At 42.7% G+C, this 24,773-nt stretch overlaps 1 protein-coding gene across 5 annotated transcripts in view; it reads left to right on the forward strand.

Annotated features, from left to right (window-relative positions):
* abr (ABR activator of RhoGEF and GTPase) overlaps positions 1-24,773 on the forward strand; it is a 117,965-nt gene that overhangs the window by 84,731 nt on the left and 8,461 nt on the right. For 4 of the 5 annotated variants that reach the window (XM_031735585.2, XM_031735593.2, XM_039618243.1 and 1 more), the window contains 2 exons: positions 745-842; positions 947-1,078. In XM_031735585.2, the coding sequence (XP_031591445.1) occupies positions 745-842; positions 947-1,078 (230 nt within the window). Of the gene's footprint in view, positions 1-744; positions 843-946; positions 1,079-19,892; positions 20,488-24,773 lie in introns of those variants that run through there. The other variant, XM_031735608.2, reaches the window with a different exon arrangement.

A 24,773-nucleotide genomic window follows, 5' to 3' on the forward strand; every position in this document is an offset into this window, starting at 1 on the left:
TTGCACTTTTGGCTGTGCTCTTATGGTGATTCCAACACTCACTGTTCACAGCTTCCCTCATATTTAGTTGTTTTCCTTCTTTTCATAAGCCAAGTCTTGTGTCTTAAGTTGTGTTTTTTAATGGATTTTTGGCTGTTGGTTTTACATGTTAACACATCATTACGGCTTCAAGGGAAAACATTTTATTTTATTTATATTTTGAAGACCCCAAATTTTATATTTAAATATCAGGCAGTTCCCTTGGAGCATTGATGCTAGATAGATTAGATAGATAGACAGACAGATAGATAGATAGATAGATAGATAGATAGATAGATAGCAAATATATATATTTGAACTTTTGCAATAAATCGATCAGTCGCGGTGCAAAAAGAATCCACATCTCTTTCATTGCAAGTGCTGTTAAGCTGGTCTGGCCAAAATCATCCCTAAGATGCATGGAAAGTGAAAGTGTCTGTATATTGTGTGCTTTACGTCTTATGGTCATGTGATTTCTTTTTTATATGGTGCTTTGAAATGTCAAGTATCTTCTGCTACTATCAAATTTCCACACAGGGAACGATAAATGTATCTGTCCACCACGCGTCTGTGGCAGTTAGACATGTGTAACAGCATGATTTAGTCATTTTTAAACATCTACGATGTCTTTGATCAATTTTAAGTGTTCTCCAGTGCTTCAGATTTTATCTGTCATACTCTGTTGTTGTTTCATCTCACCGACCTGACTACTCTCTGTGCTTTCAGATCTATACTGCACTCTCGAAGTAGACTCATTTGGATACTTTGTCAGCAAGGCCAAGACCCGAGTCTTCAGGGACACCACAGAGCCTCAGTGGAACGAAGTCAGTCGCAAAGACATCTTTCTTTTTAAAAATGTATTTATTTTTTTAACTGTGCTGTTTTCATCTTCATTGTTCTCCTTGTTTACATCCGTGTCACTGCACAGGAGTTTGAGATTGAGTTGGAGGGCTCCCAGTACCTTCGGATCCTGTGCTACGAGAAGTGTTACGACAAAAGCATGCTGAACAAAGACGACAATGAGATTGTGGACAAGATCATGGGCAAAGGGCAAGTCCAGGTAGGAGAACGGCTGTAAAAGAGACCATGCACAAAGAGAGACGTCTGTGTCCTCTTGGGGGGAGATTTTCCACCATATGACTCATTTTAATTAGCTGTCTAGCTTCTGCACACAATTGTATGGTTTGTAGTGGTTGCCTCTAATGATGCTGGTTGGATTAATAGTGTGAAGGAGAGTTTATTTAAGGGGGGTTCCCCCTGTCTTATTGTGAGAAATGTCTCCATAAAACTCCCTTTCAGAGTCTCGTTAACTAGATACGGCCTCCACAGTGGAATCTGCGGTTTCTTGGTATTGAGGCAAAATGCCGTTCTCCACTCACTGTTTAGTTTTTGCTGAAAAGCCTACAGAGGTGTCTCATTTCCATTTTTTCCAGGACGTCTTCAAAAAAATCTATTTGGTCAAGTGAAGCTTGACTCCTGTCAGTTTTCTGCAAATTGCAGCTGTTGTAGTTTCCTCCTCTGCTGCCTTGTAATCGATCAAACTTCACATTATGAAAGTGGGTCAACTCAGAGGGCTTTTAAATGCCGTTATCTTCAATTCATGCCCTCATGTTTCTCTCAAGTGGCGGGTGTCTATGCCAGAGGTGAGCTTATGGCAGGTTATTTATAATCGTGCTTTTGACTCTGGACTAAGCAGTTGAAGTTTTGTTTGTGGCTGCTACGCGCAGCATAATACTCGTAGTCGCGCTCGATGCACAGCACAGTTACAAGTTGCATCAGGAATACAAATCTCCCTCCTCTGATATCAGGAAAGTGGGACACACATCAGTCACGTTTGTAAAGTTGGATTTTTAGGGGAGGAATGCGTCTCAAAAATATCTTATAAATCTTATGTGAATGAGCGGATATGTTTCTCCTCAGACCCAAGTTCCCGCAGTCTCTTAAAGGGCCTTTGAAGTTTGTTGTTTGTTACAGCATTTCCTGTTTGTCACTACATCTTTGCAATCTTTTCTCTTTCATTTTGATGGTTTACGTCCTTCAGAAAAACACTCTGCCTGAAATTTTTGTGCCTTATCGACAGCTTCAGTATCAGGCAATGAGTAGTTAAACTTTTAAGACTGAGATTTTAGTGCTGGTTTAACAGACAATGGGATACAATAGAAGCTACATCAGCTCATTAGTTCTGCAACATTGTGACTTAACTATAAAAACCTGAGGCCGATGATGATGCTGTTGCTGCTGCTGCCGTTACTGGGAACATCGATTTCAAGCCAACATCGGGCAGAACCCCCCCCCCCCAGAAAACAAACAAATACACCACATGCTTTTGCTGAGGGGGGGGGGGGTAGAGGTTTAGTAAGGCGGATAGAATGGCATGTTCTGTCCCAGACGCTTGGAGGGTGGGAATACTGTGAATATGTTATACATAGTTAGTAGGTTTGTGGGTGAACCTGTCAACAGTGCATCCACTGAATGCAAAGATCGTGAGCACAGCACTGCTGCTTTAGTCTCTGAATGAAACAACATATGTGTCCTAAAACAGGAGGATTTATGGTCTCACTGCTTATTAGTTGGTTTCTTGTCACTCTTTAAATGTTCATGAATGCTTCAGACATGGTGGCACTTGTGTTAGAGTCTGATATCATATGTTTATTACAGCCACGAAGGAGTCCTGCAGAGCCCACAGATAGAGAGCAGGACCTGAGCTGTTTGCTTTGCTGAAGCTGGGTTGAGAAGGAGCCTTCAGTGTTTTGCTTTGCTCTCTGGAGACCCTGTGATTTATTTAAAAAGCTTGTGGAATACTGACTGACCGTAAAAGGGCATATCGAGGGGGAAGTTTTTTTTTTTCATTTTTCTTTTTTTTTAATCCGCTGTGGTTACTTTGTTGAGAAAGTCGATCGCCTCTATCGTCAGAAGATCGTGGTACGATTCGAGCCAGAGATTTTATTATGATAGTACCAAGAAAGCATTTTTTGATACAGACTTATAAGGAGGTACATTATGTGGGATTTCCGCCAGTGTACACGCACGCGTTAACTGTGGGAATTAAGGTGACTTGATTGAATTGCTTTATTTCCATTTGGGCTGACATCCCCGCAGCAGATAAACTCTGATCTCTGAGGTCGTGTCGCTAATCCCACACTAAACGGAAACAAAATCAGAGCTGCAGCCCTCCTGTCTTTCAAACTGGAAACACAAATTCATTCTTAAAGTGTCTGAAAGCAGGCGATTGAGAAAATTGACCTTGCCTCAAGTGCTTGAATTGTTTGTAGGATTTTCTCTGGCTAAGGAAACCTTTTGGCACACATGGTGTTACCTCAGATACGGCCTCGGTCTGCGATTATATTTGCCTCCAAACAGTGGCACTTAGTTTTAAAAGCTCAAAAACATGGATGTTTTTGAAACTATAAACTTTTCAGGGTCACATTTTTCTTTTTTCGGATTTTTGCTAGTGTGATTCAGCCAAAGTAAAACAGGGCACTAACTCCTGCACTGGTTATGAGTGCAGACACTCGCTTGGCCTCTAAACCATCCTCTACCTCATGCACTGTGCAAGTTTGCCCTTTATGTGTCAGCTGTAACTTGCAATACTCGTCTTTAGAGGGCCACTTATGTAACCGGGTAGGTTGTGCGGCAGATCGCCCTGCTTCACCAGTCCTTTCGTCTGATAACCCTTGTGCAGCCCATCTCAGCCTCCTCTGGGCTCACCCTGTATGGGTTTAATTACTTGGCTTATCTGAGGAGGAATTTGTCACCAGCTCCCAGCTCTACATGACTACATTAGTCGGTCTCCATTTCCCACCTATCAGGGCTTTAATTGAGGAAATGGGATCCTACTGCAGGTATTGTGCTTCCCAAGACTCTAGTTTGACTCCTTCGATCTTGCACAGGCACAAGTTTTCAAAGATGAGTTGAAAACAACAGGAAGTTGGTTATTTGAGGCTTGAAGTTACTTTAAAATGCTGATTTCTGCAACTGGCATCAAATGTGAGGCTTCCTTCACAATCACATTAGCATGCTGACATGATGACAGTGTTAGTGGATTATATGGGACTTACACCTACTATCAAAACTTTGATGCAAATTAGCATTGCAAGTCACAGGATTTTCTCAAGTCTGTGTCACATTTTTAAAAATATCAAACCGAGGTTCATGTTGTTTCCAGTCTGTCACTAAAGCGATCTTATCCAACACCATGTGGTGCTGCACTGAACCGCCTCCTCCTCAGTGTTCTTTCTATAGAGGAGCTTCGTGTTCTCTCAAGAGTCATGTAACAGCTCTAATAATTTCCTCACTACTTCAGCTATCTCCCTCCCCACTTGTTCCCATCATCCCTTCAGCACCACACAACGCTGGGGGTTGTTTTTATTGGTCTGAGCGCGTGGCAGCCCCTCATCTCGACACAGACGACGCGGAGCGCAGCGTTGTCAAGCCGCGAAAAGCAATAACCTGATAGTTTTGAGCAGTCACCCGGAGATAATGGGATCCAGAGAAGTTGGGCATTAGGTACAGAAAGAGAGCAGTGATGATGTTGTTTGTTCCCGGCAGCTCTCGCCTCCCTCTCCGAAGCCGCGGAGCCGGACAGGGGTGCACACACATTAGGCCGGCATTACTGTAAAGCTCCGGGTGCAAAGGGGTTGTAAAGTTTGAGGTGAGCATCCACGTGCACTCAAGTTCCCACTTAGGAGCCCGAGGTCTTTCATCACTATGAAGCATTAGATGCAAAGGTTGAGGGGTTTATTGGTCAAAGTGCCGTTGTTTGGGATAGTAGCCGGCTGATCGTAGCAGTAAAACTTCTTGACCGGTGGAAATGTGCCAGTGCAGAAAGCTCAGGCCCTGAGGTCTGATCTCATCTCTCAAGTACTGCATCAAACTTGGTGCCAACATAAAGCTCTCATTAGAATGGAATACAGCCTGGTGAGTGTATTTAGAAGTATGCACACTATGATGTAAACAGTGAAGTGTAAGCAAACGTAGGGAGATTTTTCCATTTTTCATTTCTCATTATTATGGGGAGAAATTCTACATTCTGGTGCTGCTAAGGATGTTATTAACACTCCCAGGAATAAAATTAGGTTCTCCTTTTATTTGTTTTTATGGGAATTGGGCCTCGGACTCTTCTAGGCTTTTTCTCCTAGAATGCATGTTTAGTCCAACACGTCTTCCCTCTGGGAAGGTGGTGGTATTTCATGCAATGTTAGTTTTTAACTCAAAACTCAGTGGTTTTAATGAAGGTGTGTGTTTCCATGTGTCAGTGTGTAGATATTAATATTAATTAGTGTCTAATAGATGGTGTCATCTATTTTATTGTTGTGCCCTGTCCTTTAGGGCTGCGATTTGTCATGTTTCCACCATGCACACAGCCCCTGTGGCTATACACATCCACACACACACTGCTGTCATCAACGCTAACAGATGGGACTCCGCTGTGTGTGTTCAGCCCCCCTGGGGGGAAAACCACAGACTCGCATACACACACAGCTGGGTGACAGGCTAATACATTGTAAACGATATCAATAACTTCAGCCTGCTACATTACCTGGCATTTATTAGCTTATACCTCCTTTGTCTGGCCTGGTGTTGTATATTGGGGTGGGGAGTGTGAATGTTCACTGCTTAACAAGGATTGTCCCAGTGCTCGTTTGCTCTCTTACTCCTAAACCTACTTATTTTATTATGTTTCTTCCCTTTGCAGTTTTTAAGCCATGTTTTTTTAATGAGTCTCATAGCTCATGGTCTCTGTGTTTGAGCATATGGCACTTTTTTTATTGATGGGCCCCAATTAAGCCGACTTCCTCATCAGACGATCCTTGATCAGTGGAGCTGATAGCAGCTTTTTGATGGATTTTTATTTTTTCCCTGTCATCTTTCCACAAAGAAGCTCCTTCGTCACAGCCCTCACTTAGACAGCCTTTGTTCCCTCTTAAAACATTCACTCCCTGCCACTTGGGATATGCATGCCCTAAATAACTACACGCACTCTCAGATCATGCAAATGTGCAGATACCCCCGTTTTTTTCCCTATCTATCTTCTCTCTGGGAGTAGAATAGGAAAAACCCCAGACCTGCCAAATTTAGTTTGAGTGTGTGTTACAACAAAATGGTCACATTTGATCACAGTTTTTCATCAAGCTTGATGCTTTTGTTGGGTTTTTCTTGGACAGTCTAGACTGGAAAGAAAAGCAAAAATAAGGAATTGTAAAGGAATTGTAAAGAGGTTATGACTGCACATGCTGATACTTACTAGATATAATGTCGTTTGTTGTGTTATTACAGTCCTAGTTTAGCCTGCCAAAGTACCATTTACTGATTAGCAGTGAAAACAAAGTACAGATGAGGCTAAAGTCTTTTTAATTTGGATAATGGAGCTAGAAAATTTGAGCAACTGCCAAAGTTATTATAATTCATTTTTAGAGGAACATGAATGTGCTTACAAAGTTTTACAGCAGGCCATCTCAGATTTGATTCTGAATCTAAAAAGTTACAAGTAAAGAGATGTCAGAAGAAAAAGCGTCAGCTGCTGCTGTCTGCGCTAGTCGTGGGCGTTGGGCTTAGATTTGATTCAGCTAGAAAAGAAAGTAAACGGTGATCCATGTAAAGCAGAAGGGCTACCGGATAGATAAGGACACTGTGGAAGAATAAAGCGAGAATGTGAAAAGGCCACTTAAAGGCCAGAGGATCTCTTTGGGACCCCTTCACATTGCTCTCTGCCACATTTTGCCTCAGTGCCACATTTGTACCTTTCTTTTTTCCCCCTTGCTAAAAAGTACAAATGCACTGCTTTCCAGCGAACCGTCGAAATGTCGAGGGCAAGGCAGCTCAGTAATTGTTCCTCATTATAACATTACATAATCCTTCAGGAAAGTATTAGGCATTGACAACAGATGTCTGATTTCCTACCATGAAAACATGCATATGTAGCACATGTGGTAAAGGCGGTCGGAGGGAAACAGAAGAGAATGACATGGAGCAAAAGAATAGGAATGAGAGCCCCAGATGGTGGCCAATTATGTGATGCTGGGAGTTAAAGTGAGAACAAAGGATCTCATCACAGCCTGAGAAATGAAATGCTCTCCAGAGAGAAACCGTGAATTTCTCTGTGCAGTTGCTACCACCCTTTTGTCTCATAAAAGAGTTCAGGGTTCAGGAATAATTGGTAACAGTCTAAAGGGGCTTTCAGATAATACAAAGAGTGTCATGTTTGAACACTCAAACATGAGAGGCCACGAACACTACATCGCCAGAAAATCATGATCAGGATGAGAGCCTCTTGTCCAACCTCAAGAGCCTGTTTTTTCTTTTTCTTTTCTTTTTTCTTTTTAGCAAATCATGATCGTTTGTTGTAGCTGTTGATCAAACTTCCTTGTCTTGTTCTCATTGTTTCTGCTGCCAAGTAACATCGTGGCCTGAGACATGAAGAGAATAACACTGCAGATGGAGGCAAGAACAGAAAGAGAAGTAAGAAGCGGTCATTAGTAATGACAAGTAGACTTTTAGTTAACACCCCAGCCTCTCGTTGTCTTTGTCACGCTGCTGTGTTTCTGACAGCCAGCTCTTATCCAGCCACTGCTACCAAGCCAGTAAATGCTGACAAAAGAGATTTTGTAGTCCATATCAGAGGAAGATCATTTAAAATTCCCCCGACTGGTTTTTGTATTCTTGGATTTTCTAGTTCAGGTCTGGAGTACGTTTCTCATATCTCACATACACACGTCTCCTGGCTGTTCTCGAGCTGTGGAATTATACACAGCAGATGACATTGGGGGTGGGGCTCGGGGCAGCGAATCACCTCAGTCCTTTCATCACGTCCCCGCCTGACTCTCTGAGGGATAAAGCCCATTTCATGCTTGACTCTGCCTGCCAGCACATTGTGAGGCCCAGCCCTGTGTACACTTCTGGGCTTTTCTCATCTCTGTTTATGTGTGTTTAAAATCAAGTGGCAAAACTCTAAAGTACTTAGTTGCAAAGGAGGTATTTGGGTAGCATGGTGCATGTGAGCTACAGAGACTAAACGTGACTTTAAACATGGTGGTGGTAAATCAGAAATTCTGCTCGAATTTGTTTGTGTGATCTGTTAAAACCAGACAGTGATTTTCCATAATCTTTATTTCTATCCTACACGAAACAGCTGTTGGCTGCACTCTTGTAATCAGTGCACCAGTATGAGAATTGATTTCCTCATCTAAATCTCTGCAACAAAGTGAAAAAGGATTTTTCTGCCCTTCCTCAGTGTCCCCCTTTGTCCTTGGCTGACTGATGAGCCAGCTTTACAGAGACACCCCACGGTGTCTCTCTGCCTTCTTTCTTAATCAGATTTCACATTTCTGATAGAAACAAGTCTCTGAACACCAGCTGCAACTCTTTTTTTTTTATATAAATCCCCCAAACCCCAGTGAGACCAGGATACTTTCTCCCTTCCCTCTTGTTGTTGTTGGCAGTCTTCTGGCCAGCATTAAAGTAAATGAGCCTCAGCTACACGCTGTGTCCCAGCTTGGAGAGCCTGTTCTGGCTTTCAAGTGGTCAGCCGGGGGACCCGAGCTGTTTCTACAGCGGTAAAATGTGTGGCTGCCAGTTGCTCTGGGCTGACTGTGAACCCAACGTTACCCTGGGAAGGATGGCTGATCAGGTCGGACAGTTATGAAGCTGTAGCTTGAACAAGACTGCATTGTTCAAATGCCCTCCTCTTTTGTTTGTTTAGACCTGATGATTGTGCAGGAACTTGAATAATTTCCACATGTCCACAACTGGAGACTGATGCTTGAGCAAGAATTTACCCACAGTGGTTCTGCACTTCATTACAGAGAATGGGTGATGCCCACTGTATGAGGTCTGGTTTCTTCTAAGAAATTCTAAGTACTGGTCTGCATCAGAAGTGAATATGTGGAATTATAAATATTGCCAGAAAGCTTTTATATTATACTTTGTGCATGTTTCTGTGCTTTTATGAGATACTACAGAGGTCAGTGTTGGACATCAGGCTGTATATTTACAGCTTCGTCCCAGGCAGCTTTTAAAGAACCAGGAGATACTTTTATTGCAGTGTGATCTCCCTGTTCATCACTCTTCCCCAGGACTTTGTTACTGCTCTGCAGTGTTTCACTAAACGTTTCCCCAGCATCCCTAAGAATCTGTTAGGTAGTATAGTGTGTCAGCGAGGTTTTGGATGTCCCAGTTTTCCATTCTGGAACACTGCTGGGAGCTGAAGGTAGCACAAAACCTCCCTGATCAACAGTTCGTGCAGTTCATGCACAGGGAGCACAATACTATGTGATATTTAAACAAACCGAGGCCTTTCCCAAGAAGCTGTGAGAAAACCGCAAACATGACCATCATGCTCATGAGAGATTTTGATGGTGTCTGTCTGTATTTTCCTCTTACAAATTTCCGCCAATTTTTGAGCCTTTTTTAAGAACAGTGCATGTTTCTGTTCTCCTCCCTAAAGGTGCTCCTTGTCCTTACGTTTCTTAGTCTGTCTGTGCAGATCACTCTTTATATGCTCTGCTTGGCCCCCAAAAGCCCCAGCAGCTGTCACACTTTCTCTGTAAGCACGTAAAACCTGAAACGTTCTCATGAAAGTATGCAGTGCTTCTGTTAATCACACTTTTGCTGCTGGATTTCTCGTAATTTCTAAGATGTTTTCTCAATTTTACACGTCTCTGGTTGGTGCCTCATTTTTAAAAAGCTTGTGTTTCCTCTGCAGAGTCTGAAGATGAAACAGTAGCTGACTCTTAATCAGTAGCTTGAGGTAATGCAGCTGTTATTTTTGGGTTACTGCGTGCACTTTTTGCATGCAGGAGTGTTACACGGGCATCTGCTGAGCTCTTAGTGATCTAAGTTTGTTCCTGAGCCTCCAGTCACAAACACATACACTGAATATGCCTGTGAGACGGAGAGGATAGCGAGTGGACATGAAATCCTTTGGCTGTTACTGCATTCCTTCAAGGCTTCTAGTGAGGTTTAAAGTGAATGTCAGCCCTTTTAAAATAGCACTTTTAGCCTGTAGCTTTATGCAAGCTTTGACCTTTGACCCCAAACGGAGGCATAATCTGATGCACAGTGGTGACGATATTGTTTACGATGTCTGGTTTATGGCTGAACATAGCTTAAGAAAACAAATGGCTCCAAATATTATTAAGAGCTTGACTACTGATTAAACTTAAGAAGGAAAAACAGATTTAAGGATTTAGTTTTCGTGTCTTTGATTAAAAACATTTTTCTATGGTTGCTGTTTAAGAATGTAACTGTTGTAAAATATGGATTTCTACATGCTTTTTACTCATAAGGTGTCTGACGCTGCGGTTAGCGTTTAGAGCCCAAACCTTTGTGCTTTTGCATGTGTAGTTTTCTTTTTTTCTTTTTCCCCTTTTTGCATTTCATCACGTCCTGATGACCTTTCCATATTGCTTCTGCTCCGGTAATCAGAGTGGGACAAGTGTTCTCCATGTACATGCACAGGAAAGTGTGCAGTTAAAGAGTGTAGTGCTCAGACGGCTTCTGCCTGCAAACTGTCCGCCACCTGAAGGATCAAGTTTTTATAACTTTGATTATTGCAGCGGCTCCGAGTTTCTGTTGAGTCCTTGATCTCTCGTGACATTATGCTCTTCATATAGTTCGACTGTAAGCAGTGCCAGGTGTTTGATCCTGCTTTATGACTTCCTGTCCCAAGGCGAAGGAGGGAAGCTTCCCTTTTCCTCTGCTGTCCACATGAACCCCAGTGCTCCTGTACTAAACACAGAGTCCCTCATTACTTTTTGACCGATAAATATGATGCATCCTACTCCCTCCTTTATTTTTTTTATTTAATAAAAATGAGGCTTTCTTAAATCAGACCTTGTGGTGTTAATGTTTTATAGTCTGTAATCACAGCTAATGATGCAGTTTCCTTCCAGTTTCTGCTGTACTGATCTGCAGCCGGCTGACAGCTGGACACTCCACAGCAGGTGCTTAGCTTCTTGCTTGGCAGAGATCCTTGCTCCGTAATGAGTTAAAACTATGTAAATATATATTGATAACGGTTAAACTGACGTTTTGTTTAACCCTTCCACAGCCGTAAAAACGTAAACTCTTTTTATGGGCTTCCTGACCTGAGATCTCGGTGCCGGGGCCTGTTTGTCACCACAAATTAGGCTAAAAGTGATGTAATTGTTTTCACATGGAAGAAGCATCTCCCCTCCAGACCTCCCTGTGAGGATGTTTTGGACTTCTCAGCTGTGTAAAGGATGAGGCCATTCCTGTTAGCTATCTAATGTTGAGCTGACACCACATGTAACACATCAGTGGTTGAAGTAAAAGTTAGTGTCACTAAACTGTACCCACTAACATGCACCAGTTTGGCTCTGTGATAGCATGTCCACAGTGGACATAGAGACAGAGCACCTTTAATAACCTTGGAGGATGGCACTGTTCTCTTCAGCTCCAGTTTCTCTGCATGGCTTTGCTTGCAGCAGCCTGTTGCATAACCAGCGTGTCATGTTGAATTCAGCCGAGCAATCTTTTCAAAAAGCGTCCCTGGCACAATCAGAAAATGTTTTGATCCGACAGAGGCTCTGGCTCTAGAGTGTACCTGTTTCCTCCGTTAGTCCTGCTTTCAAAGAGCGAGTGGGCGTTTATGAGGGAGGGGATCTCAAGAGTCTGTTTCACAGTCACAAATTGTTTGAATTATGTAATGTGTGTTGTATAATAGCCAGGAGAGGGATGTGTGCTTATATGTGTGTGTGTGTGTGTGTGTGTGTGTGTGTGTGTGTGTGTGTGTGTGTGTGTGTTCTAAGAGCTGCGGAGGAGTTGTTTGGGTTGATTACATCTCTGCCTACTTGTATCTCGTTCTCTCCGCCCAGCAAACCTGACAGTGTTTCACTCAGGCAGCGTGAAAAAGGCAGGTCAGCTCTGGTTAAAGAGAAGGCGCCACGATCCAGCCTCCCTATTTGTGCCACTGGCTGCTTTGTGTCAATCATTAGTAGAAAGCACTCTTTCTTTAGTTTCTGCTTTGTCTTGTTTATCTGCGATTAGGAAGGAGGAAGGGGGAAAAGCCTGAGGATCAAAGCAGAGAGAGAGATTTGGAGAGCAGTTTTCTGCATCAGAGACGACACTTTTAGTCTGAGATGGTTTTCTGAACACAAACGGCCGGTCATCACTGCAACAAAGCCACTGGGAGCTTAAGCCGGTGGCTTCTCTGTTGATTAACTAATTGATTTATCACTACGAGTTAATGGCTTTTCTTGAAACCGATTTTTTTTTTTTAACGCTCCTTATCGAGAATTGAAAGTGGGAAAGCGATGATGGATGTGTCTGTTACAGGAGAGTTGACCTGCTTTTCCTGGAACAAAAACATCAGAGCTTACAAAACTGGTCTTTTCGTGATGGGGACTTTGTGTTCTTTATTAAGGTGTGCTCTCAGTTGTTGGCCTGCTTTTGCACCACCTCGGCCTCATTTGTTCTGATAATGATTATGAGAAATTGCAGGCCAGGCCTTTATCATAATTACAGTGCTTAATTTAGCATTTTTTGAAGACTAAGTGGCTTTTGCCCCAGTCTATTAGTACGTACTGTGTAGCTCTAATGTGCACATCAAAAGGGGTACAAATAAAAAGCCACATAGAAACACTGTTTTAATGGAGCTAATGAAACCTAGAAAAGCTGACAGCCTTCAGCTACAAACTTGAAGCCTGCTCATGTGGACTTGTCTAAAATCACAAAGTAATTGTTTCAAAAACTGCTGAGAAACTTTGCTGGTAAGTAAATTTCTCATAAATGCCATGTGGGAGTGGGGAGTGTAACAAACGTAGCATGTGCTGGAAAACGGTGAATCTGTGAGAGTTTATGAAAAATGAATGTAGTAGTAATGTCTCATCAGCAGAGAGGTGATATGCACGTGCACACATGCTGCTCAGCAGAAGATGTAGGTGTTCTCTTTGGCCACGAGAGCCGGACTGTCTGCCGTCTGCATAGCATCAAACCTCTCCTCCTCTTCATTATTGATCAGACCTCTTAGAAAAGCAGCAGGCTAACCCGTGCGTATTGTTTAAAGCACTTTCTTATCCACCCTCTGCCCAAAACAATCATATTTTTCTTTAAAAAACTAAGAAATCTCAGTTCCGTTATACTTTCTGATACTGTCGTCTCTTCCTCTCTGTAATTCCCACCAGCTTCCTGCCCCGGCCGTGTAATCTTTCCAGGTGGCTGCGTCCATTCAGCCGCGGTTATACACTTAAGCGTGAATTATTGAAGCAGGTCAGCAGCACCGCTCTGTGAGGCTGCGCTCTCTTCATCCTGAAACTGGGTCACAATGTTCAGATGTAACACAGCCTTGTCCCCAGTCTAGCAGAGATCACAACACTGAGATCACAGCCTCAGCATAGTGGGTGCCCATCCACATCCCACCAAAGGGCAGGTTGGCTCATATGATGAAATCACACCCAACACCAGGCTCTATATCGGGAATAGTTACCAAAACAGGGGGAATGTGTCATCCTCCACTGGCTATACATCTTTCAGAGTGCAGTTTTAAAGATCAAGCTTATTCCAGGTGTGACAGACACTCGGACGGGTGGATGATCTCCATCCTGCAAAACGTGGACATGTTAAGACTTCTTATCACAACGTCCTCACCTGCTTACCCCTGATGTTATGGTGCTTAAGTAGTTAGGAACTGTTCCACAAAGTTCTTTTCTGGGTTTAAAAAAAATAAATTTGCCTTGTGCAGCTTTGACTTTATTTTATGTTTATTTCAGGCAAACTCAAAGCTCTGCTCAGACTGTATGCAGTCATTTCTTTTTAGAGACGGTAGGAGGGGAATCAGTTGTAATTAAAGAAAAAGTTCACTGTGTTGTTTTGCTGTAATTATCTCCACCAAAGAGGATTTGCTGTTTGCCTTTTTGAGGAAAAATGATTATCTTGTGTTTGATGAACAAATACACTCTGAGCCAGGGAACAGCACAGTTTACTCTTAGAGTTGATTTTGCATCTGATGTTCTGCCTTTAGCTTTTTTTCAGGTGGATGTATGTAACACAAAGAGTTTGAGGCATTGCAACATCTTTGCTGTTTCATTCCTGTTATTGGTGGACAGAGTGACTTGGATCATGGGAAACCATAATGAAGATTTGTGGACACAGACGTTAGGAGAAATAAAGAGACGAGCATTAAACAGAGCAGAGAGGTGTTTTTTTTTTTTTTTTTAATTACAAACAGAGTGGATGTACAGTAAATTATAATTAGTAAAATCCATGAATAACTGGGTGTATACAGGGTGTGACCTCATTGTTTAGTTGGTTTGTGATGCAGAATGCAGCATTACTGCTTCACCATTTGTTCTTGCATCACCCTTCTTCTCAACCTGAACCTCTCCTTCACTTTCTGTCCTTACCGTTGTGCATCTACGTGTACTGATCACACTTCACTCTTCTGCTAGATGCACCACAATCTATTAATATGTACACCCTGAATATGCTGACTCTGAAAGAGCACAAAAACACACTTTACCTCTCTTCAGCCACGCCCAACGACACACACACAGATTCAAGCTAAGCCTTTTCTTTGCTCCCTCCTTTTCCTTCCCTCCTCTGTCTCCTTCACCACTTTTGTTCCAAAGTGCTTAATAAGTGATGGAGCGGTTAATCGGAGGAGGATGCCCCCAATGGCTCAGATGAAAGAGATGCAGGAATAATCTGTGGTGCACCCTAAGGCTGTGATTTCCCACCGAGCCAAACCTCCTCCCGCCTTTGCACTCTCATCTTAGCACTCTCACTCTTACCCTCGAAAGCCCCCGACACACACACACACGCACAAACCTCTTTTCTTACCCCATTTCCCCTTCTTCCTCCATAAGGGAGCAGGAGAGATCAAAGAGGTGGAGCAGATCATCCTGTAAACATACTTGCAGACCCATCGAATTAACCCTGATTGAATTATCCGCTCGCAGTGTGGTTTCCAGCTATCGCAGCCACCCGGCCACTGATGTCAGCCGGTCGCTGGCCTAAGAAAGATGCACATGATTGATATCCCCAAACAATCACCTTTGTTCCACTGTCAGCTGCTTCGGGGATGAACTGAGGTGTGGCCAAAATATTGATGTACACATACAACACATTCTCAGATGCCAGACTTCTGTGTATCCTGCTCTTGCTGTGTTTTCAGGCTGGAACAAACAAAACACCCGCGTGTGTGTGTCCATCGTGACAGCCAAAATAGAAAAATATAAAGGTTAATGGCCTGCCTGCACTTTGGAGAAGGTTATGCCTTTTTTTTTTTTTTTGGGTGAAAGCGCTAAAAAAGTGAATGTCCTAAAAAAAAAAAAAAAAAAATATCAAAAAACCATGAAATTAATGAAAATACAAACTCCACTAAACCTTTGAAATGTTAAAAAATACAATACAGCTTTAACTGTAAGTCCAAATCTCTTAGCTATACAACTGTGCAGCAAAATTCCCCAGGTTTTTATTAAAAGGGTCGACTGACATTGGAAGAGATTTGAGCTTCTTATTTGGTAATTAATTATTTATGTATAACTCCCCTACTTTTAGTGTTTATGGGAAGCTGAGGTAATTTTCTCCTGCTTTAGTTACTGTTCATACATGAAAGTGAAACCTTCTTTTTGTCTTTTTTTAACCTTTATTTGATAGGATAGTTTAAAGTATAAACAGAGGGCAGGAGGTGGTTTTTGGGGTGTCTAGGGTGGACTACACCCAGACCCCTGTAGTAGCTTTTGGCACCTTTGGCAGCCCGCTCAGCCAGGTCTTCTTATTTATTTTAAAGCCAAAAGCAAACTGCTCCACATCTCCAATAGAAAATAGTGATTTTTTTCCAGCTCCTGCTGGAATTTAAAGGTAGGTTTCTGCAGCAGCTGTAACATGTTTTGTAGACTTCAGCAGGAGCTTATTGCACACAGCACACACTAAACCTGCTAAAACAGCAGACTGATAGACTGACCATCCCGCGTTCATTAGGCAGGCATGGATTCAGAGCTGCTCCATATTCATGTCAGAGCGGCTCAGCCGTGCGATTGATCATTAATTTGTCTCTAGCTTCTGAAGGTGTGTGTGATTGGCAGAGGTTTGCTGAAGGCCGCAGCACTGGAGGCCCTAGAATCGCACAGTCAACAGAATCGCAGTGCTTGTCAGGCAGCAACTACACAACTAGGTGGAGTTTGTAAATGAGGGCCTCGTTCAGCAGCCCCCTCCCTCGTCTGTTCATGTGGAGCAGCTTTACGAGGGGCCGTGCCACCCAGCGCATCTATAATTAAGAGCCAGGGCTGGCCATGATGTCAGAGCACAAGCACTCAGGACTTAACCTTCTGCTTTTTCACCTTTTCATGTGGTAGCCAAATGGTATTAAATTAAGATCATTTTAAATAAAAGTGTGTGCTGAACCTCTGACTGAGTGCCAGCAGTATTATTATATATCTCAGTTAAATCATAAAAACAACAATTTGTGGATGTTAGATGGACGGAGAGAGTAAAAGAAGGCAAACCCCACAGTATCCCCCACAGTAACCTCACATAAAAAACACATTTATTTTAGCATTGAGGCTTTTGCTAATTACTCATGTCTTTTCTTTCATGTACTTTTACATTTTCTACTCTTCTCACAAGAATTCGTAATCTTATCTCCCCATTGGGCGCCGCCCTCCTCTTCCTCCTCCCCTGCATGCATCTTTCGTCTTGTTATCATTCCCAAGTTTCCCAATCTCAAAGCCCCACACAATTCATCTCATGCAGTTAATTTATCTCTACAGTACGTATCTATCTATGCAAGGTCCTGTTTTGTGTGTGTGTGTTTTTAGGGAAAATTGGGAGCCATTATTCCACTGTTCTTGCGCACAGCAAAACCGAGCAATAAAACCACAGAAACGAATAGTTTTGCTTTTGACATGATTGAGAAAAATATTATTCTGGTACATCGACAGCCTGTTATTATTTTTGCATTTAAATGCCACGTATGGAGTCGGTTTGAGTTTTGGAGTGAGTGGAGGCGGTCTGTGTGCAGAACTGCTTGGAGTTTTTGATGTGTGCCGAGTTGTGTAAACCCACAGGTATTCTGCGCTAACATGTCTGCATATAGTGTGCAGGCATAAATAACTTATGAGCCAACACAAGAGAGAGTGCAACACTGGCAACTCTGTGTGCGTGTGTGAGCTCGCTGCATGAATGTATTTGACGTGATGGGCTGTGAAGCAGTCGACATAGGTTGCATGAACACCTGCTGTTACTCTACTCCTCTGCTGTCAGTATCTTTTGACTTTGGGGCTTTTTGACACTTCAAAGGGAAGCCAAAGGTCAAAAATTTGCAAAGTGAAGACGAGACATGACTGGAAAGCAGATAGCGCCATCCATAAAGTGTGAAATGGTTCCTGAACAGCATTGTCTAAGTGACGCCTGCAAGCTGGATGATGATCACACTAATTAATATCACAACACATGAAGCTAAATTTTGCTTGCAGCCATAAGCTGTGGTTTTATGGCACCAAGAAAGAAAGTAGGGCTTATCTGGGCCTGTTATACTAATTTCTGTCACCATATTATTTAATATTAGACTGAGCTAAATAGTTTTAGCTCCTGTCTCTTTAAAAGCCCCTCCCTGAAAACCAGCTTCCTTCTAATTGGCTGCCCCTCACTTACCGTGATTATACTCTGTAGACATGGACACAGACCATTAATAGACCATTAATCCTCTATTACCCCCCCCCCACCAAAAAATAACCTAAAAAACTAAAGCAAAATTTTAATCATGGATTAAAAGTAACTTTTCTTCACATTTGGTTATTTTCAACCATGAATGAGATCTGGAATCTGAAATCTGAGATTGGACAACCTTTTCAATTACAAAGTTTGCAGCAGGCTTCATTTATGAATATCTGTTTGCTTTTACTGTTAATGCTTCATGTTTTGTGACTGTAAGCCAGTAAAAGGAAGCAATCAGGTGTCCTCATATTGGGTTTCAATTGGAAATGATAGGAATTTGTCTTTTTGTCTCATCTTGTATTGAAGTGGGACGACTAAAGACGCACTTGACTGATCTTGCGAGCGAGGATCGGTGCCGCTCGGCCTGTGAAAGCAGCTCTGGGGGGGATTTTCCAAAGTGTGAAAAGCTTTCTTGGCTTGAGCTCGAAACTTGAAGCTTTCACCATGAACCAGACTGCAGGTGTATGATCTGAAAGTAGTAAGAAATCGAGCCACAAAGTTCTAATGAAAGATTTAGAATTGTTTCATAATGACGATGTGAAATCATTTTAGGACTAGACTGCAGACAGAGTATCTTGGCCTCTGCTGCTTGTACTAATTTTAAAGCTTCAATCACATATGATGACACTTGCTGATTGTAGTTTTTTTCTGTTTGTTTTAGTCTTTATTTTTCTTTTCTGGATGCTGTGATAGCAGAAATCAATCGAACAAGCTACAGTACGATTCTTTCTTTCAGTGCGTTGCCCAAAAAGATTTCCTGTCGCCCTGTGGGGTTTTTTTTTTTTTTTTCTCCCATTTTAAAAACATGGTTTTCCCAGACATTCCTTCCAAGATATGACGCATAGAGCATGTATGCTTCATAGTTACGAATTCTGAGAGTTAAAAATAGTCTGTGGCGAGGGTTGACTGAGGTCTCTTCCACCACCAGCATCTCTGTACTACACTTTCGGTCACACAGTGAGACATGCTGGCCGTCCTGCTCGCACCTTAGTGTTTTATCATTGCCACAGAACACAGTCTAACCCACATGTTTTTACACTATGGTATCAGACTGTCTGCTGTTAGCGGAGACGTCTCGTGATGACGGGATGAGTCCAATTTGTTGCTACAAACTGAGGCGAAAACAGCAAATAAAAAAATCTGCAGCTTTAGCAGAAGGTAACTAAATTATAATTATTTCATGTTTGCCATCATTGTAGTAGATCAATGAAACTGTGCAATTTGCGCCTCTCGTCTTTTCCCAATTTCTTTATGAATCATTGTACAATCAGCAGGCAGTAGGCTGCTTACCAGCAGATACCGTCTCTGAATCACAAAGACATTTCAGCCCAGTAGACGGTGCGTCTTACCAGTCTGGAGGGTTTAAAATGCAGCCTCATGTCTGTAACCTTTTCCACCAGCAGAACCCCACATCCCTCCACCCCCCTCTAATTCAAATGGGATGGGACACGGTGGATGGAGATGGAGTTTGACAGGCATACACAGGCTCCCTTGCCCCATATCGATCCATTATACAGAGGAATCCTTTTCTTAAGAGCAGCCAGCTCCGGCTGTCCTGTTGAATAAACATGGAGATTCGCTGGCCGTGTCTCCCGGGGTGTGAGCCTGCGTGTGGATGTCTTTGAGTGACTTTCCAATGTCAGCATACAGGCGCGGTGAAAAGCGTCGAGCATTGTAGTGGAAAAATGACGCACGCATTCGCAAAGAGTAGACGGTGGAAATTGGAGAACTGTAAGAATGCGGGAGGAGAAGTCATCTGCAGAGGGAGGCACAGAGAAGAGGAGGAGAGAGGAAAGATATTTCTTGTCAGATTTTAAAAGGATATGACAATAATAGGAGCCTTTAGAGCTTCTTAGAGGCCTGCCTGTGTGTTTCAAGTCATGTTTTTGGCGAAGCAGATATTACCTGTCTGTGTTTCATGCTTTCACTGCCTCTTTCTCATCATCACAGTTCTGTGTTTACTCACTTCCTGAGCATCCTGGCCGGCTCTGGGAAAGGTTGACAAGGGGTCAAAGCACTGAACAAAACTGAGTCCAGCATTTAGCCTTCCCTCTCTCCCTCCATCTCTCTCTCTCTCACCCTCTCTCCCCCCTCATTTCTCATTGACTGTTTATTGTGCCCTCCTCCCCTCCCTCCTCTCTCTTTGGAGGTGTGTCCATCAACATCTGGAGAAGCAGAGCTGCTCACTGACAGCAGGAGCCCATTCACCCCCCATCTCCCTCCCTCTTCTCGCGCTCTCTCTCTTTCTCTCTCTCGCTCAGTCGCTCTGTATGTGTGCTTGCTGTTGTGGAAGTCAGATCGCACACTGAGGAGATGCTGGCAGCTGACTGTGGAGCGAACTCACAGAGAGGGGCATCAGCGTGGACCTACTATCAGGCTTATCAAGCACACCATGGCAGCATCTTTCTCTACTTCTCCTCCTACTCATCACGCATTCCTCTTTTGAAGTGAATTTCGGAGTCTTTTTCTGAAACTTGATTGCTGAAGCGACTCACTGACTCACTGATCACTAAGAGCTTCCTTGGGGATCCGTACTCCCATCCTCTTCATCGTCAGCGGTGTGCTTCCTCCACCTGTGTTTCGGTGGGAGAGGAATTCACAGGCTTTGGCATGACGGAGATCTTGGTATCGGATGTAAACTTGAACTCGGTGTGTGAGCGTCTGGAGCAGCACTGCTGCGTGGACCAGAATCAGCACAATCTGTCCAGCCAGCCACAGACCCCTGTGCACAAGAGGCACAGCAACACCGGGGCCAAGCTATGGGGCCGCGTCCGCAGCAAGCTGCTCAGACAAAAGGTTTCTGGTTGACATATGTACACACACACACACACACACACACACACACACACACACACACACACAAGCTGTGGTTTTGCTCTTTAATCTTTTCCATCCTCTATTTATCACTGTGTCACTTCCATCTGTTGGTTCTCCCTCTCTTTTATCCTCCGTTCATCCCTTTCTGTGTGCGTGTGCTCTCTTAATGGGTGTCTTTATTTCTGTGCAGAGTTGACTATTGTTCTATTCTGAAAGGTCAGATGACTGAATGTAGCTAGTGATGATAGTGATGGCTAAACTGTGACCCAGAAATAAGGATATGGGTTTATTTCCCTTTTTTTACCCTGATAGAATCTGCATCTTTATTACTAACTTTAATATTTGAGCTTTAAAAAGTATTTAATATCCTTGATTAATCCTGAATTGCACTGGAGTTTGATGCAGGATCGGTTACACTCACTTGTGAATAACTTGTGGGAAGATGTTAATATTTGACAAAATGGTACAGACATGAAACGGGACTGTGCAACGATTTAATTAAGATAGGAATTCACGATCGCTCTAAAAGCACTCTGTTTAATATGAAATAATAATTTCCTGCTCCCTGCCCTCTCCCCTCCATCAGTCTTCATATCCACAAGCCTTTTTTTCTTCTTTTTTTAAAAAGCTACTAGTGATGACTAAAAGGCAGCTATATCATGCTGATGTTTGACGATCAGAATGGCTCCCTCTGCTGTTCATTTGTGATAATGACGCCTCTTTGGCATTTAAAGCAACGATATTTTTTTTTCTTCTGTTTATTAAGTGTCATATTACTCCATATACATCTGGAATGTTTGCATGATGTCGTTTTGGTATGCAGCCAGTTATTATCCCTTTCTTTGTAGTGTCTGCAACTGGCCTTTCGTGGTGTTGCAACGTAGTTTAAATGCAGTTTCTGGTTTGTGACTCATTTGTCTGAGCAGCACAGGTTCTGTGATTCGGTGCACAGCTCTGCACACACAGCTGAAACGGAGTATATGCAGACATAAGCTGAGGAATTTTTAAGTATTTATTTATCTGGAGGGGGTGACCACGTTCTTGCACAGCCCTCCTCTTCTTCAGCATCAACAGCGTTTTGAGCTGTAATTTGTGTGCATAATAATCGTGTTCATAACAAAGAGTCAGATTTAGGCTGACCTTTGCTTCATGTTTTCCATTATTCAGCACGAGCCTGAGGAAAGCTGTCCACTCTTTTATTCTGAGCAGGATAAAACAGTGATTACATACATATATTGATTCCTTCCTTATTGCTCTGTACACAGGTACCACCGTGTTAATGTCAAGGCACCGGAGGAGGAAGTCCTTTTGTCTCACTGCTGTCCAAATTTCTCAGCTTTGGCAATAAGTTTTTTTGGTATCTTGCCACCCTGCACTCACACCGTGCCGAAATCCCTGTTCACCCATCTGCTCTGTAAGGTTCATCCTTTAATTCTTTCTTGGTTCACTGAATGTCACTTTTTCTTTCTTTTTTCTTGAGTGAGCTCGTGTTGTCATTTTTCTAAGCTTGGTTGCCTTTCGATCCTATCAGTCTTTCTACAGTCCCCCCCTTTCTTTCATGGGTTTCATTGCAACGTGCTGGTGATTGCTCTCGATGATGTTTAACTATCCGCTGATATTATCTAAAACCATAACACAGCAGAGGCACGCATGGATTTTTTGAATAGTTCTGTTTTCTGTAAAGGGTTCATTCTTAGTTTTTGGTTAAGCAGTGTGTGTGTGTGTGTGTAACTGAAATACTCTGTTGTGCATGCTTTTAAAATTAAATCATGCAGATATGCGTTTAGAAATTTGAATCATAATTGTTGGGGGCAGGAAAAGCAGACTTCAGGGCATACTGCTTCTTGTTTCTGTCTCTGCATCTGTGGTATGCATCATGTTATTTACCGGGTGTTTAGAGTCATGTCGATGTAAAGGATAGGTGAGGGCACAGAAGTACACCAGGGAATTGTGCTCTCTACGTGAGCCTGAAGCAGCGCCTAATTAAGACACAGTGTGATGAGATGGGAAGCTGGCTGGAAAACGCTAATTGGTGTAGAACTAGACACAATATATTTGATGTGTTGCGACAAAAGGAGCAAATAGCCTTGATGCTGTGATGTGGGGTTATAGCTTTGGCCCGTGTTCTGTTTTTCCCTCCTTTTTGTGGACTTTTAGCCAGCTTAGTGCAGAGAACAATGCAGACTAAGCCATTGAGGAGAATAACATCCGACCATTATCATCTTCCCTCCCATTCGCTCATCCTACCTCTTACCCTTGCAGCATATCAGCCCCCATATGGAAATTATACTCTCCATTTTAGTATGTTGATTAGTGCAGACAAGATATTAGCGTTTCATCCTTTCTGTGCGCCTAAAATGCCATCTAGTCCCCTAATGGCCTTTTTATATAGGCCGCATAAATCTCCTCCTGTCTCCACCGGAGGGCATAGCCCTTTATTGGCTCCAATTCATCCCCCCCTGTGTGCAAGATCTGTGATTGGTTAATGGGCTCCAGGAGGGGAGTGGCAGGTCAGTAAAGCATTCTCAGGTTGATGCCCACAGTGACCCCCTTGCTTCTGGCTGTGCAGCAGGCAGCATGCAAATAGCCTTTAATCTCCTTACAGTGACACAAAGGCATTAATCATCTAATTACAGAGTGAGATTTTGGGGATGTGCTATTAATCACAGTAGTGTAGTGCACTTTACTTTTGCCCCTCACATGCAGGTATCTATAAACATATGGTCGCTAAAAGTTTATTTGTCACTGCTGGTAAACAGAAAGCACATGCTGTGAGCCTGAGCAGCAAAAGTGATGCGATGAAAAGTTACTAAATAATCAGGAAAACAAACTCGCATAGTTGCTCAGTTGAATCTTACTCCAGTTTTTTCACATTAGCTGGGAGTTTAGTTGCCATGGCTACAGTTTACAGACTTTGGACGGTGGGAACGGTGCGTTTAAATGATAAATTGTCAAAGTGAACGACAATCAAACAAAGTGTCTCTCCTCCATGTGGAAACAAGAGATGACACTGGTCAATAACAAAGTTAGTTCCTGAAATCACGTGAATTTGAAGAGATTTCAGTCTTTTCCTGAGCTCGTTCATGCTGCAGCACAATGAAGAAATCACAAAAAACAGCTCATAAGGGTATTTTAAGGAAAATAAAGGAGGTGTTTGTTTTTGACTCTGAATATTAAAGAAATATTTCACCCCCCCTTTTTTTTTTTCCTGCGCTTCAGTATCAGTGCTCCGCTCTGCTGCAGGCAAGGATGGTGTTGCGTAAGTGTAGTACTCATCTGTGTGTCGCTGCTTACAGGCGCTGGATGAGAATCACACACTGCTGGCAGAGATAAAAGACTAGTCTGCAAATCACAACTCTCATTCGGCTGAAAATCCCTGCCGATTGGCCCAAACTAGGAAGAGAGGGCAGAAGGCAACATGGCAACCGAGTCAAAGACCTCCCATGGCCTCGTTGACATCAGCAGCTGTTGAGTAAAGAGTCATATAAACATTATGGTTCATGAATCCAAAAATAGTGCTGTTGCTTATGGAGCAGTAGCAAATTTTCTGCTGCAGGATGTGTTAGCTGGAAATTAAAAAGAAAAAAAAATGAAATAAAGGTTCAGTCACTGTGCACACGGTTCCTGTAATCCTGCTAAATCCAAGGAGCCGCGCAGTTCTAATTAAAGGACTAATAAAAAGCTTTCTGCAGCTGAATGAATATTTAATCAGGCAGAGAAGCAGTGGTGAAAAAATGTGATGAAACACAAAGGACAAATTAAACAGCGATTCATTAATTTAGCATATCAAAAGATCAAGTTATGCTTTTTGCGGTGTTGTCGCCAGCACGCATTACCTCTCCAAGCACAGCAACAGTAAGCTAATTAAGTCTATAGAGATTTCATTATTTTGGCTTTACACATCACTTTGTACCTGAATGTTTGGTTCAGTCTTCTCCTGCTGTTTTTCTTTTCTTTGGTCTGCATTATTCAGCTCTTGCTTTTACATAAATTTATAATCACCCAAAACAAACAAGTGTCCAAACACCGCTCTTTAGTTGTACTAAATCTGAGCAGCATGTGATACTAAATCTTCATATTGGTGACAAATTTGCACATGTCTGTGCAAGATTTTCTTTTTGCACTTAACTGAAACTTAATAGTTTTGCAAACAACTGTTCTGTCACAGACCCGCATCGGTCACGCTTGTCAGATGAAAATGCTTTCATTGTAGAGCGTTCCCGTGGAGGATGCAAAGAGGGATCCCTGTGCACAGAGAACATCGT

The sequence above is a fragment of the Oreochromis aureus genome, linkage group 10, assembly GCF_013358895.1.
Source record: "Oreochromis aureus strain Israel breed Guangdong linkage group 10, ZZ_aureus, whole genome shotgun sequence".
NCBI classification, from domain to species: domain Eukaryota; kingdom Metazoa; phylum Chordata; class Actinopteri; order Cichliformes; family Cichlidae; genus Oreochromis; species Oreochromis aureus.